Source organism: Rousettus aegyptiacus, unplaced genomic scaffold, assembly GCF_014176215.1.
Source record: "Rousettus aegyptiacus isolate mRouAeg1 unplaced genomic scaffold, mRouAeg1.p scaffold_m13_p_4, whole genome shotgun sequence".
NCBI classification, from domain to species: Eukaryota; Metazoa; Chordata; class Mammalia; order Chiroptera; family Pteropodidae; genus Rousettus; species Rousettus aegyptiacus.
In genome coordinates this window covers 154,889,513-154,901,782 of record NW_023416307.1, presented here as the reverse complement: position 1 = coordinate 154,901,782, position 12,270 = coordinate 154,889,513, and the positions used below count along the sequence as shown (strand labels likewise).

The 12,270-nt window shown below is 58.5% G+C and overlaps 2 protein-coding genes across 6 annotated transcripts in view; both read left to right on the top strand.

Annotated features, from left to right (window-relative positions):
- Positions 1 to 73: 73 nt before the first annotated feature.
- On the top strand, positions 74 to 8,387 carry LOC107513320 (cytochrome b-c1 complex subunit 1, mitochondrial). 3 transcript variants are annotated; one of them, XM_016149862.2, is made up of 13 exons: positions 74 to 199; positions 454 to 594; positions 2,178 to 2,264; positions 3,315 to 3,444; positions 3,657 to 3,855; positions 4,424 to 4,503; positions 5,992 to 6,107; positions 6,321 to 6,464; positions 6,590 to 6,750; positions 6,859 to 6,944; positions 7,273 to 7,361; positions 7,695 to 7,770; positions 8,196 to 8,387. In XM_016149862.2, the coding sequence occupies exons 1-13, from the start codon at positions 131 to 133 to the stop codon at positions 8,258 to 8,260; spliced, it is 1,443 nt and encodes a 480-aa protein (XP_016005348.2). In that variant the 5' UTR covers positions 74 to 130; the 3' UTR covers positions 8,261 to 8,387. The 3 variants fall into 3 exon arrangements, with proteins under 3 accessions (XP_016005348.2, XP_016005347.2, XP_016005346.2); XM_016149861.2 differs by having other exon boundaries at positions 108 to 199; positions 451 to 594; XM_016149860.2 differs by having other exon boundaries at positions 116 to 199; positions 424 to 594.
- Positions 8,388 to 11,822: 3,435 nt separating this feature from the next.
- The window catches only part of COL7A1 (collagen type VII alpha 1 chain), a 30,415-nt gene continuing 29,967 nt past the window's right edge, over positions 11,823 to 12,270 (top strand). The window contains exons 1-2 of one of the 3 annotated variants that reach the window (XM_036220027.1): positions 11,823 to 11,927; positions 12,031 to 12,116. In XM_036220027.1, the coding sequence (XP_036075920.1) occupies positions 12,032 to 12,116 (85 nt within the window). In that variant the 5' untranslated portion in view covers positions 11,823 to 11,927; position 12,031. Of the gene's footprint in view, positions 11,947 to 12,030; positions 12,117 to 12,270 lie in introns of all 3 variants that reach the window. The other 2 variants (XM_016149859.2, XM_036220024.1) reach the window with 2 other exon arrangements.

Sequence of the window (12,270 nt, the reverse complement as noted above, 5' to 3'; positions counted from 1 at the left end):
GGAGTGAATGTGCCCGGCTTCCGCCAGAGGGCAACCGAGCACCAAGGCTGCGGAACTGCGCCTGCGCCCTGGGCGCCGCCACAGCCACTGTACGCATGCGTCGCGCGCCCAGGGCCGACTGGTCTTGAAGATGGCGGCTTCCGCGGTTTGCCGGGTGGCCAGCGCCGGGACGCGAGTGCTGCTGTGCAACCGCCGCTCGGTGAGGTGGCAGCGAGAGCGCAGGGTTGTGGGACGTGGCGCTTTGGAACGCGAACCGGGAGTAGGCTGTTAGGGGCGGCGAGGTCGATATTGGAGAGGTCACGGGGTCAGGGCCGTGGGAAGGTCACGGCCCAGGACAGGGATGAGAGCCTCTCGGCTGGCCTGAGGGCGGGGGCGGGGATCCCCCCGCGGGCCTGGGAGCTGAGGAACGATCCTCAAACCCAGTCCTCAGTCCCAGCCGCCTCGTTCCAGCAGCCGGCGCTGCCGAAGTCGCCTGCCTTGCGGAGCATCGCTACCTTCGCCCAGGCCCTCCAGAACGTGCCAGAGACGCAGGTCAGCTTGCTGGACAACGGGCTGCGAGTGGCCTCAGAGCAGTCCTCCCAGCCTACCTGCACGGTGAGTTGGGGGCCACCGTCGAGAGGGTGCCTCCATATTGGGCGTGCAGTCTTTCCAGGTCAGGATGTGACCTTGGGCTCTAAGTCCTTTGTGGTTTGGAGTCAGGCTCTTGCTCATTCACCGCTGTAGTGACCCTCTTACCCCAATCCCGACTCCAGACCCGCCTTGCTTTCGGGGTGGGGGAGGGGTAGGGGTTGGCGTCAATTCTAACTATAGTCAACATTCATTTAGCGTATGATGCTTGCCGAGGAGGCCAAATTTATTTAGGCCTTTTTCTTAAGCAGCCCATGAGAGCGAAGCGATTCTGTTTCCATTTACAATAATGAAAATGGGGTTCAGAGACACTAGGTGACTGCCAACCTCACAGCCCAAAGTTAGTCTCCTGGTTAGACTAGTAATGCATTGTGGAGGAGATACATTAGAAGATTCTAGTGAAATGAATAATTTTCCCAAAAATACAAATCCTCAAAATTGATTAAAGGGTAGATATCTTGGCTAGGTATATGGTCACGAGATAATCTTCCCCTTTTTCTCCACTCCAAACTCCAGGACTAAATGGTTTTATTGGCAAATTCTTTCAGTTTTTCAGGAACAAATAATGTCCTGTGCGGTGATGTTACTTAACACAGCAAAAGATGATGGACAACATTTTTATCACATGGCAACTGTGTAAGCTGACCTGTTAAGAAAGCTTGGTAGAAAATGCTGGATTTCATGGGCTGCAGGATGCTCTAGACTGTCAGGAGCACTGCTGTGCTCCAATGCCAGAGAAAGAATGCTGTCAGTTACAATCACAGGATACCATGGATTGTAAAATGCTTCTTGGCTTTCCAAGATGTTAGGTGTGAAATAGATGTTCATATAAGAATTTATGATCTATACTTCTACACCAACATCTTAGGAAACTATGTATGAAAATTTAAATCAGCTGTGAACAAATCGTAAATTAAAGGACTAAATATGTGTGACCATGTAGAGCGAGTGGTGTTATTTGTTTCATAGCACACCAGGAAGCTATTAAAAAAAAAAAAATGAAGATTCTCTCATTGGATGCTAAGGAGACATTTGGCAGTGTTAGGTATTCAGGGCTGGTTAAAAACTTTTTTTTTTTTTTTTTTAAGTGTGAGTGGAGGTTACTTCTTTAATATGATAAAAACGTTCAGCATCTAAACTGATAGCCTCCTTCCTTAATGGTGAAAGGAGAAAATAAGTTGTTCGCAAATGATGTGTTGCTTGCCTAGAAAAAATAATCAACTGAAAAACGAGACTGAATTTAAGAATTTCATATGGCGGTGGGACCAGGCAAACGTGCACAGTTAGAAACTGCTGGCTATGAGAGTCAGGAAGTACAGCAGGAAGGAGAGGCGGTGCAGTGGACTGGTCATTCAGCTGGTGGTGCCCTGTGTACCTTCAAAGCACAGGGGTCCTGCTTGGAGACAGCTGTCCCCCACCTTGGAACTATGAGCCTCAACTTTATCCTGTATGGATGAGGGTTCTGGGCTTGTGCTTAGTCACCCAGGGTGGGGTGTTAAGTGGGGCCGGAGTGGTTTGTATGTTACCTTTGTCGGTGGCTTCTTGTCCAGGTGGGGGTGTGGATTGACGTTGGCAGCCGATATGAGACCGAGAAGAACAATGGGGCAGGCTACTTCGTGGAGCATCTGGCTTTCAAGGTAAGGCCGCCGAAGTGCCGTGTCTCCCCTGGGCTGAGGGTGCCTGTTGTCCCTCCGAAGGATTCAGGTCCGAAAAGTCAGCCTCCTCAGTTAGGAGCTTCCACAGGGGGCAACCTCTGGCTGGCCTTTCTGGAAGCAGCCATGTGGGCTTAGCCTCTCCTGAATGAGCACCTATCTGGTGAGCTCCTGCACTAGACCCCCAGACTCAGAAAACCCCAAGGAGCCACAGGAGCCCTGCTCTTCACCAGAGAGGCCAGGGTTCTGTTGTGTGCATGCACTGATGTGGAATTGTGGAACAGCCATAGGGTAGACACGTGCATCTGTAACATACCCGCGGACTTGGGTGGGCCTGGGTTCTTGTGCAGCGTTTTGCCTCGTTGGACTACCTGGGCGTCTCTTGTTTGTAGAAGTGAGCATTGAGCTTTCTTGAGGGTGGAGACAGTCACCATGGTAGCTCCTCAGCCAGCCCATGTTGGCATAGAGTAGAGATTGAGTTTTTTACAGGGTGAGGATGGATGGGTGTGGAGCATCGCAAATGGGTACGTAGGTCTCAGCATGCGTGTGTGTGCGGCAGTGGCTAGCACGCACAGAAGACTAGGGTTCAGTCCCACAGGCCACCGCATGCATGCTCGCGCGTGCACACACGCACAGAGTCATGCAAATGGTGTGGGGGGAGAGCGGGTAGTGGTAGCATCACCTGAATACAGGTGTGAGTTTCCCTGACCATGACCGTCGGTAAGGGGAGGGGCGGGTGCTGTAAGGGCAGGCTCTGAGGGGAGCTCTGGATTTCAGGTAACACTCGCTTTGCCCATGCCCTTCTTTCCTGATCCCTGGCTGTGTCCATTCTGTTGGCCCATGATGCTGTGGCCTCAGTCAGCCCAAGGCCCGCTTAGCACTTGGTGAGCACGGACTCTGGGCCCTACATCCCCAGACTCTTCTCCGAGGGGGGCACCTGTGGCCCACCGGTTCTACTGAGACTTTAGCCTGTGAGGACGGGGATCCTGGGCTCTCCTGTGGCTCTTGACTGGTTGTGTTGATGTCTGGTTCCAGGGAACAAAGAATCGGCCTGGCAGTGCCTTGGAGAAGGAGGTGGAAAGCATGGGAGCCCATCTTAATGCCTACAGCACCCGGGAGCACACGGCTTACTACATCAAGGCGCTGTCCAAGGACCTGCCAAAAGGTAACGCCTACGGTGGCGATGGCAGGGATGGGGATAGCACTCCAGGGGTGCAAAGGTCAGGTGTCCAAGAGCCCCTGGCACGGCCGAAGAGTAAGGTTACCCTTGGAGTGTGGCCTCGCAGTGGGCAACCAGGGGTGCCAGGCCTGGGGGTTTGTGCCGTTACCGGGCTCCGGCGGCCCACCTGGCACCCACACCTGTCCTTTTGCATCCAGCTGTGGAACTCCTGGCGGACATAGTGCAGAACTGCAGCCTGGAAGACTCGCAGATCGAGAAGGAGCGGGATGTGATCCTGCAGGAGCTGCAGGAGAACGACATGTCTATGCGGGACGTGGTCTTCGACTACCTGCACGCCACGGCGTTCCAGGGCACACCCCTAGCCCAGACCGTGGAGGGTCCCAGTGAGAACGTCAGGTAAGAGTCGGCTGCGCCTTTTGTGAAATTCGTTCCCCCATTCTGGCCTGGCCACATTGCACGGGTTAGTTTTGAGTCGGCTGCCTGCCTGTGCTGTGTATTTTTCTAATTCACACAACCGAGGTGTTTTCTGTGTTGTCGTGTGGTCCCTATGAATCTTTGTCAGATTCGCGTGTGGTCTCTGCTCAGATTTGGGGCTCTGACTGTCTCCCGGACAGTCAGAGGGAGGGAGGGTCTGCGTTTCTTGTCCACGTGGCTTCTTGTCCTCTGGTGGGACGAGCTCTGAAGTTGTCCCTTGAAGAGCCCCTCAGTGGCAGCTCGCACCCTCCTCACAGAGGACTGAGCCTACTCTGAGGTCAGACGTGAGGTGAGGCCCGGCGAGGGCTGCCCTCTGGGCCCCATCGGGGGGTAGCAGAGCTGGGGACAGGATTGAGCAGTATGTTGGGGCTTGCTCTCGAGAGAAGCCGTGTCTCTCCCTGTCTGTCTCCTTAGCCCTACTTTGTGTGACCCAGATCACTCTGGTTTGGGAGAAGTGTTGAACCATGGCCGTTGGCCGTATGTCTTGCAGGAAGCTGTCTCGTGCAGACCTGACGGAGTACCTCAGCCAGCATTACAAGGCTCCTCGCATGGTGCTAGCGGCTGCTGGAGGTCAGTGACGGGCTCGTTGACACCCCGCGGTGATGGGGTGGGTCGGCACTGGCCTGGGGTTGCCAGGGCCCAGGTCTCCTGGTTCTGACAGTAAGGGGTCTTCCACTCCTAGGAAGCCCGATCCCGCCCTGTCCTTGAGGGGAGTGGCCTCTCTCCCATGCTCTTTGAAGTGGAGTAGGTTTCTATACTGCGGCCACTGCTGGGACCGGCACAAAGCATGCTGTCTTCCCCACCGCGCCTTGGTACAGGCCTCAGTCGGGCTGTGGCCACCCTAAGCCTCAGTCCTTTCTCCGTCCCACCTGGTCTCAAGGAGACCCAGTTTGGAGACTGGTGAGAGGTTCAAGCCCCCAGTCTTCTTCCTCATGGCCTTGCCAGTGGGCAGAACAGACTTGGGGTGTGTGGCAATGCACATCCGAGGACAGACTGGGAACCACCTTGAAAGGAAGGTGCAGAGTGGTAGAGGGATTTTAGCGGACGGACTCAGAGTTGGAGGTTCGGGAGCTGCTTTTGAAACCTGTTGATTAAACAGAAGCCTAAAGAATGGTGGGGAGTGAGGTACCTGAGCAGGGGGGGCGGGCAGTGTCATGGCCCGGGGTGTGTTTTGAGGCTTGCTGTGCTGCCGAGGGGCGGGGTGGGGGTGGGGCGAAGAGCCGTGGCAGGCGGGCCAGGGAGAGGCTGTTGCAGGTCCCTGCCAGGAGATGGCAGGAGCAGAGGAAAGAAGCAGATGGACTCAGGATGGTTGTATGGATGGAAACTTGTCGGAGGTTGGGCATGGCGGGGAGGGGGTGGGAGCAGGGTCAGGGACGCCTCCCCAGCTTATGGCCTTGGCCGCTGGATGGGCGAAAAAGACTGATAGGAAGAGTACGATAGGTGACTTCGGGGCCAGCGAACCTGGGGACCAAGAGAAGTTGGAGCTACTGGCACATCAGGCTTTGTTGAGTCCAACAGGATCTGAGCTCGGGGAAGGAAAGAATGCAAGGCAGAGGCGCCTGGTGGGCTGCACTCCGGAAAGGCTGCCCACTGCCCTCGCGCCCACCAGTCAAGGCGAGGTGGACCCGGCAGAGGCCCTGAAAGCATGGGCTCGCGTGTTACTAGTAAACGTCCCCAGCCCTCGGGACCCCAGGGCCAGTCATAGCCCAGCAGTAGCACCTCTTTGTGCTTTCTCACTTGCCATCCTCAGGGGGCAGCAGGATCTGCTGGAGGTCGGGCAGGTGGCCTTGTGCCCACGGAGCCCGTCTTCTCCTGGGTGCATCACATGGGAACCTGTTTCTAAGCTCAGCATGCTGCGGCTTTGCTGTGGCCCAGTGATGGGAGCTGTCCCACCCCGAGGTGTCTGCTCTGCCCGTGAGCAGAGTCTGTCTGCGGAGGATCTTTTTCCTTCACCCTGTCCTGCTGCCAAGAAGGGAAGGGGGGACCCTTCTCTTATGCGTGATTCCCCCTACTCTGTGCCTCGGTCCCTGTCTGGCCAGTACCGTTCTGTCTCGGCAGGGGTGGAGCACCGGCAGCTGGTGGACCTCGCCCAGAAGCACTTCGGCAGCGTCTCTGGGGCATACACAGAGGACACTGTGCCCTCTCTCGCTCCGTGCCGCTTCACTGGCAGCCAGGTGGGCAGGGGTAGCGCCCTCAGCTGGCACCCACGGGTGCACGGTTATCTTCACGACTCCAGAGATACCTCAGGAGGCGGGAGGGGTCCCATGGCTGCGGCCTCACAAGCACGGGTGTTCACATTTGACACACACACTCCACCCACACCTGGCACCTTTCCTGGTCCCCTGGACAGTTAGGTGGTTCCTCAGCCTTGCCATATATTGTTTCAGATCGGCCACCGTGACGATGCCCTGCCTTTGGCCCATGTGGCCGTTGCCGTGGAGGGGCCCGGCTGGGCCAACCCGGATAATGTGACCCTCCAAGTGGCCAATGCCATCATCGGCCACTATGACTGCACTTACGGTGGCGGCAGGGTGAGTGGACATGGGGCCTTGCCTTCAGAGAAGAGAGGGTTCTGGGACTGTGTGCTCTCGTACTGTGGGGTTCAGGGTACGGGCACAGACAGGAGGGTGGCGCTGACTGTCCTCACCCGGGGCAGCACCTGTCCAGCCCACTGGCTTCAGTCGCTGTGGCCAACAAGCTGTGCCAGAGTTTCCAGACCTTCAGCATCTGCTACGCAGAGACGGGCTTGCTGGGCGCACACTTTGTCTGTGACCGAATGACTGTCGATGACATGATGTTCTTCCTGCAAGGCCAGTGGTGAGTGCCAGCCCAGCAGTACTTGAGGGGAGAGGGGTCTCTGAGCAGGATGGGGGGAGCTAAGAGATAGCACCGGCTCTCTGAATGAGCACCCCACCCCTGCTTCAGGATGCGCCTCTGCACCAGCGCCACTGACAGCGAGGTGCTCCGGGGCAGAAACATCCTCAGAAACGCCCTGGTGTCCCATCTGGACGGTGAGTCCTGCCCGTCCTTGGTGTGTGTGAGGAGGGGCGGGGGGAGTGCGTCCTGGCAGTGACAGCCCCTGCGTGGCCACCACTGCTGACCAGTATTGGAAAGGAAACCTTCGAAGCTCACACCATACCCCATGACCCCACACACAGGGCCTGGAGCCTCAGCTGCAGGACTGGGTGGGCCGGGGCAACAGCCTGTTACTGCAGGCTGTAGAAATGAGGGTTGTGGTCTGGGGTTACACCAAGGTCCAGGTGTCAGCCCGAAGCTGGGGGCCGAGTGTGGTCCAGGACTGGACCGGGTGACCCCATAAGCCTCCCCTGACCCTCATAGGCACCACAACTGTGTGTGAGGACATCGGACGTAGCCTCCTGACCTATGGCCGCCGCATCCCCCTGACCGAGTGGGAAAGCCGGATTGCGGTAACACGGGCCCCTGGGAAGGGTTCTGGAGTTTTGACCCGCAGGCTTCTAGAGGGCAGGGAGTTGAGGCCTGGCAGCGCAGGCTGCTCCTGTAGGCATCCCTGGTGTCCTAGGCAGCGTCACCCGCAGGCTGGTGTGGTTGGCAGGGGAGGGGCGGGGAGGGGAGAAGAGGGCAGGCAGAGGCACTGGGGTGGCGGGGCCCCCCTGCTCCCTTCCCCTCTTAGGCGAGCGAGCAGCTGGTGCAAGGGGAAGATGTTGGTCGACTGGGTAATGACTGGCCGAAGCGGCCCCCGGGTGCCCGTCAGCCAGCGTGCCCTCCGCTTTGTCCTGCAGGAGGTGGATGCCCAGGCAGTGCGTGAGGTCTGCTCCAAGTACTTCTATGACCAGTGTCCGGCAGTGGCCGCACTGGGTGAGTGATGTAGAAAGCCCGCCCTTTGTCTCTCTCCCGGGGGCATTCTCTTGTCCTCTCCCATCCCCCAGTCTACACTGGGAGTAGCAAGGTGAGGCCCCCAAGAGGCTCTGCCCAGTAGTCTGGCTGCCAGGGAGTTCTTGCTCAGAAAACCTGCCCCAGCAGCTCCCCGACTCCCTGCCAAGGCGCCGCCATCAGTACCCACACCCGCTAGCTAGCGGACACCTCCGCGTGCGGGGTGGGGCTCCGAAGGCCGGAGCATGAAGGGACAGGCTCAGCACTCCCGGAGGAATGTTTTTTTCCCTCTTTCCATTCAAAGCCTGTCTTGTGTTGCTCTGGGCAGCTCCGAATTGGGTACGGCGCAGGGCCAGGTGTCCCTGTACCAACCAGGTACCCCACCCTGGTGCCCCGCCCTATCCCCACAGGCCCCATCGAGCAGCTCCCAGACTACAACCGGATCCGTAGCGGCATGTTCTGGCTGCGCTTCTAGTCAAGAAGCCTGTGCAGGCAAGAGGGCAGGGCCAAGGTTCACGGTCCCCCCACCACAAATATGTCACCTCAGCTGTTCAGACCTGTGCTGCAGATTTACCACCAATAAAGTCCTGTGTTGAAAGCTGTGTTGTTCCTCTCTTGGCGTGGGCCTGGAGTCCACTGGGCAGTGGATGGGGGCATGGGGACTTCCCCCTGGTTCTGTATCCCCTGGATTCTTCCGCCTTCCCACAGGCTGATGTGTCCTTCTCAGCCAGGGGCAGGCGCGGGGGGCCGTAGCACAGAGGCCGGAAGCCTTTGATGCCTGCAGGGAACTGAGGCCAGATGTTTCCACTCAGCCACGTGGGGGGTGCTCCTGGCCAGTCTGTCCCAAGAGTGAAGTAGGGAGTCATGGAAACTGCAGGCCCAGCCTTTGCCCTGGTAGAGGTCCTAGCCTGGGGACTCAAGGGGCTCGATCGGGAAGCCCCTTGCTGTGGGCCTTGTGCAATCACCCTGTGGTGGTCCCTGGTCCCCTGGATGGACCAAGGACTGACTGTCCCTGAGGAAGCTACCTCTAAATGTTTACTTGGGATTCTGGGAGGAAGACAGCCTGGAGCATAGTGTTCCTATTTGGTTTCTAACTGCTGCCTGGACAGGCAGGGCAAGAATCCTTTGCCTCAATTTGCTGCTGACTCAGGCTCCAAGAATAGCCCTGAGCTCAGTGGGACCTGAGCCCCCTCCCTCAACTAGGTCTCTCCCAGGCAAGTCCTGAGTTGCTGGCCCAGCAATCCCCTCCCCATCTTCCTGACGCAGCCAGGACCTGGTGGAGCTGTCAGCTTCCTAGTCCCCCTGCCACCGCTGGGCCTTGGTCTTCACAGCAGGTGAACAGGGAGACCTCTCTTTCTGCACCCCCTAGCCTTTCTGCAGCCAGGTTCTATGGGAGCCCAGGGGGGAAATGGAAGCGAGTGGCCTGATTCGCCAATGAGAAAGGCGCGGCTAGCAATCGGGAGCAGGATCCTGCCTGGGTCAAAGTTTGTCGAGAAGAGGGCTGTTCAGAAATCCCTCAGCATCCCAGCCTCACAGTAGCCAGAACGACCCTTGAATCGCTTCTGCCTGCCCCAGTGCTTCTTCCTCACCCCTATTTGTTGCCACAAGTTGTCAATTAGGAAACAACTGTCAAGTGTCTTCTAGAACCCAGGGCTGGGAGACTCAGCTTGTCCTGCTGTTCTGTGACCAGCCGGAGAGAAGCTGCTGGCCCGTGCAGAAACCTGACGGGTCCACCCTGGGTGCTTAGAGATGCCACACACAGGGCTGGGGGAACAGGAAGTGCCAAGTCTTGCCCTAAGTTTGAGCTCCTAAAGGATGCAGCTTGATTCTAAGCCCCCAGGCCTGACCTTCAAAGGCTCCACGCGTGCAAGGCGCACCAGAGCTCGAGCTCCTGGACCTTCATACCAAGCCAGGGAGTTTGACCTTTACTCTGGAGGCATGTGGGGGAGGTGTATCAGAAGTTACTGGGAAGAGAAGTGACTGGGTCATGGCTTCAGGAAGAGCTGGAGCGAGCTGTGAGAGACAGAATCAGGACAGCATTCCCAGCAGGGCTGGGGGTCCCACAGGAGGGATACGTTGGAGGAGAATGACGTGCCCAGCTTCTGGCCACAGTTCTGGGAGAAATGTGGAATGTCCAGGACAGTGGAATATGTGGGGCTAGAATCTTGAAGCCCCAATTGGAAGCAGATATGATGCCATCTGGCAGAGGTGACTAAAGCCAGAGAAAGGAAATGTCCTGTCACGGGAGCGTGGGAGGGAGGACAGAGCTCAGGGCCCACTGCCTTGCTGGGGGGAGCTGGGGCTGTGCCCTCGGCGGCGTGCTGGCCCAGAGGCTGGAGCCAGCCACCTTAGAGGACCATACCCCTGCTCTTGAGCCTCTCAGGGGCTGCAGACCTGCACTGAACCCCAGCCTTGCTTCTCTCTGCCAACAGCATCTCCCAGCAACCTTGAGTGACTTGCTTACAGCAGGCAGTCTTTTCTTTTGGGGGACCCTCGTGGTTCCGATGAGGTTTTCCTGCACACCTTCTTAACTGGGTCTCTAGCCTCCCGGAAAAGCCAGACCTGCACTTGTGTTGGGCTGCCTCTGTAAGCAGACCGTGTCTGGTTCTCTGCCTTAAGGAGTGGAGGGTCCTGGGATATGGCTGGACCTTGACCTTGGAAAAAGGTTCTGGGCTCTATGGGTCACAGCACTGGATCCCTGGATAATTAGGGAGAAGGGTGAGTGATAAAAGGCGGCTCCAGCCTTCTGGGCAATAGGACAACGGGCAGCATAGATGGAATTCCTTGCCCCCGGCTCTGACTATACCCTAAACCTCAGGGCCTGGAGGAGTCCAGGGAGGATAAGTCTAACAGAAGTGCTGTCCCCATCTCTCCCGACTCAGCCCGTGGATCCCTAGGGGGAAGAAGCTGTGGGGCGAGGCATGTTGGAAGGGGCCCAGGGGCAGTGGCGAGGGTGTACATACTTTCTGGGCTCTGATGAACAGATATGCATGTACAAAGACTCACCTCCTCAGGATAGTGGCCCTGCCCTGGGGCCGTGTTGGGGGACCCCCATCCACAGTCACAGAGACCAGTAGCGGGAGATGGGTGGGAAGTCAGGCCGGTTAAGGGGAGACGAGTGGGGCAAGGGTAGTTATGAAGGTGGCAGCTATCGGTGGACTGTGAGGGCAGTGAGGAGAGGCGCCCAGGATGCACGGGCCTGGCGGGATGACGGTGGTAGTGGGTCTTCAAGGAGAGGAGACTGCAGGGGACTGGCAGGCCAGAATGAAGTATAGGTGGGGGACCCGGTGAGGGGCAGGACAGGCCCATCGGTGGGGGCCTAGGCAGGAGGGGAATGAATTCCTGAGCAATGAGCTGTCACTGTGGGTGGTCCCACCCTCCACACACGGATAGCCCCTCCCTGCAGACGCAGCTGGATGGCATCTGCCTGGGACCAGTTTAAGGACACAGTAGGGGGTGTGGGGCACTGGGGCGGACACGTATGCATAAGCATGGCTGACACAGATGCTCTGCTCCTGGCTTCCCACCCCCCAGGTGGGGGGTGCTGGGCATTACTTGGGTGCAGCCTCGATTTCCCAGGGATGAGCCCAGAACCCCTATTTGCTAGGGGCTGCTCTGCTTGTCAAGGAGGTAGGGTGTGGCACAGGAGACCCGACAGACAGACAGAGCTGATGGCTGAATCACAGGAGTGGCCGGCGGGACTCACGGCCTGAGGGCTTGTCTGGGCACCCCCATAGGGTGGGGGGTGAGTCATCTCCAGCTGCAGCCTCCTGCCACCCCCCACCCTGCTGCCCCGTTGGTCCCTAGAAACTTAGGAAAATCCAGCAATCACTTCACCAGTCACTCTGTTTGACCTAAAGCAGCCATGACCTCTGACCCTAGGTGGGGTTGGAGGCTCCCTCAGCAGAGAACCTTCTGGGGAATTCTCAGAGGCCACAGGAGGTGGGGGGCTTTACACTTAAGTGGAGTCGGATCCTCTGTCCAGGGAAGGGGTGGTGGGGGCGGCGATCTCTGGGATGGTGGGTGGAGGCGGGCCCCTGGGTCCCCGCCTGCCGCTCCGCCCCCCGGGATTAGGGACTTTTCTCTGCTGCTAACTCCGGGACTGCGGCGGCGGCTGGCAGCGGGAGCCGGAGAACCGGCAGGCAAGACCAGGACTGGGAGGTGGGGAGCGTCGGGCTCGGACCCTCCAGGGCCGCGGGGTCCGAGGGACAGCGGGGGTCCCGGCTGACTGTTCCTCCCACCCAGGATGAGGCTGCGGTTCCTGGTGGCCGCGCTCTGCGCCGGGATCCTGGCAGAGGCTCCGCGAGTGCGGGCCCAGCACAGGGAGAGAGGTGGGCACGACAAGGAAGGACCCCACGTCCCAGGCATTGCACCCCGTCACCTGCGGCTGCACTCGCTCGGCCTTCGGGCCGTATCCCGCCCCCAAGATGACCCCTCGCGCAGGCCTCCTGACTCGCTCCGGGCTTCCCACACCCTCCGCGCCCC

Coding starts and splice junctions, on each gene's coding strand:
- LOC107513320 (XM_016149860.2), top strand. CDS start 131: ATGGCGGCTTCCGCGGTTTGCCGGGTGGCCAGCGCCGGGACGCGAGTG. Junction 3,856..4,423: donor GGTCCCAGTGAGAACGTCAG/GTAAGAGTCGGC, acceptor TATGTCTTGCAG/GAAGCTGTCTCGTGCAGACC. Junction 6,108..6,320: donor GCCGCTTCACTGGCAGCCAG/GTGGGCAGGGGT, acceptor ATATTGTTTCAG/ATCGGCCACCGTGACGATGC.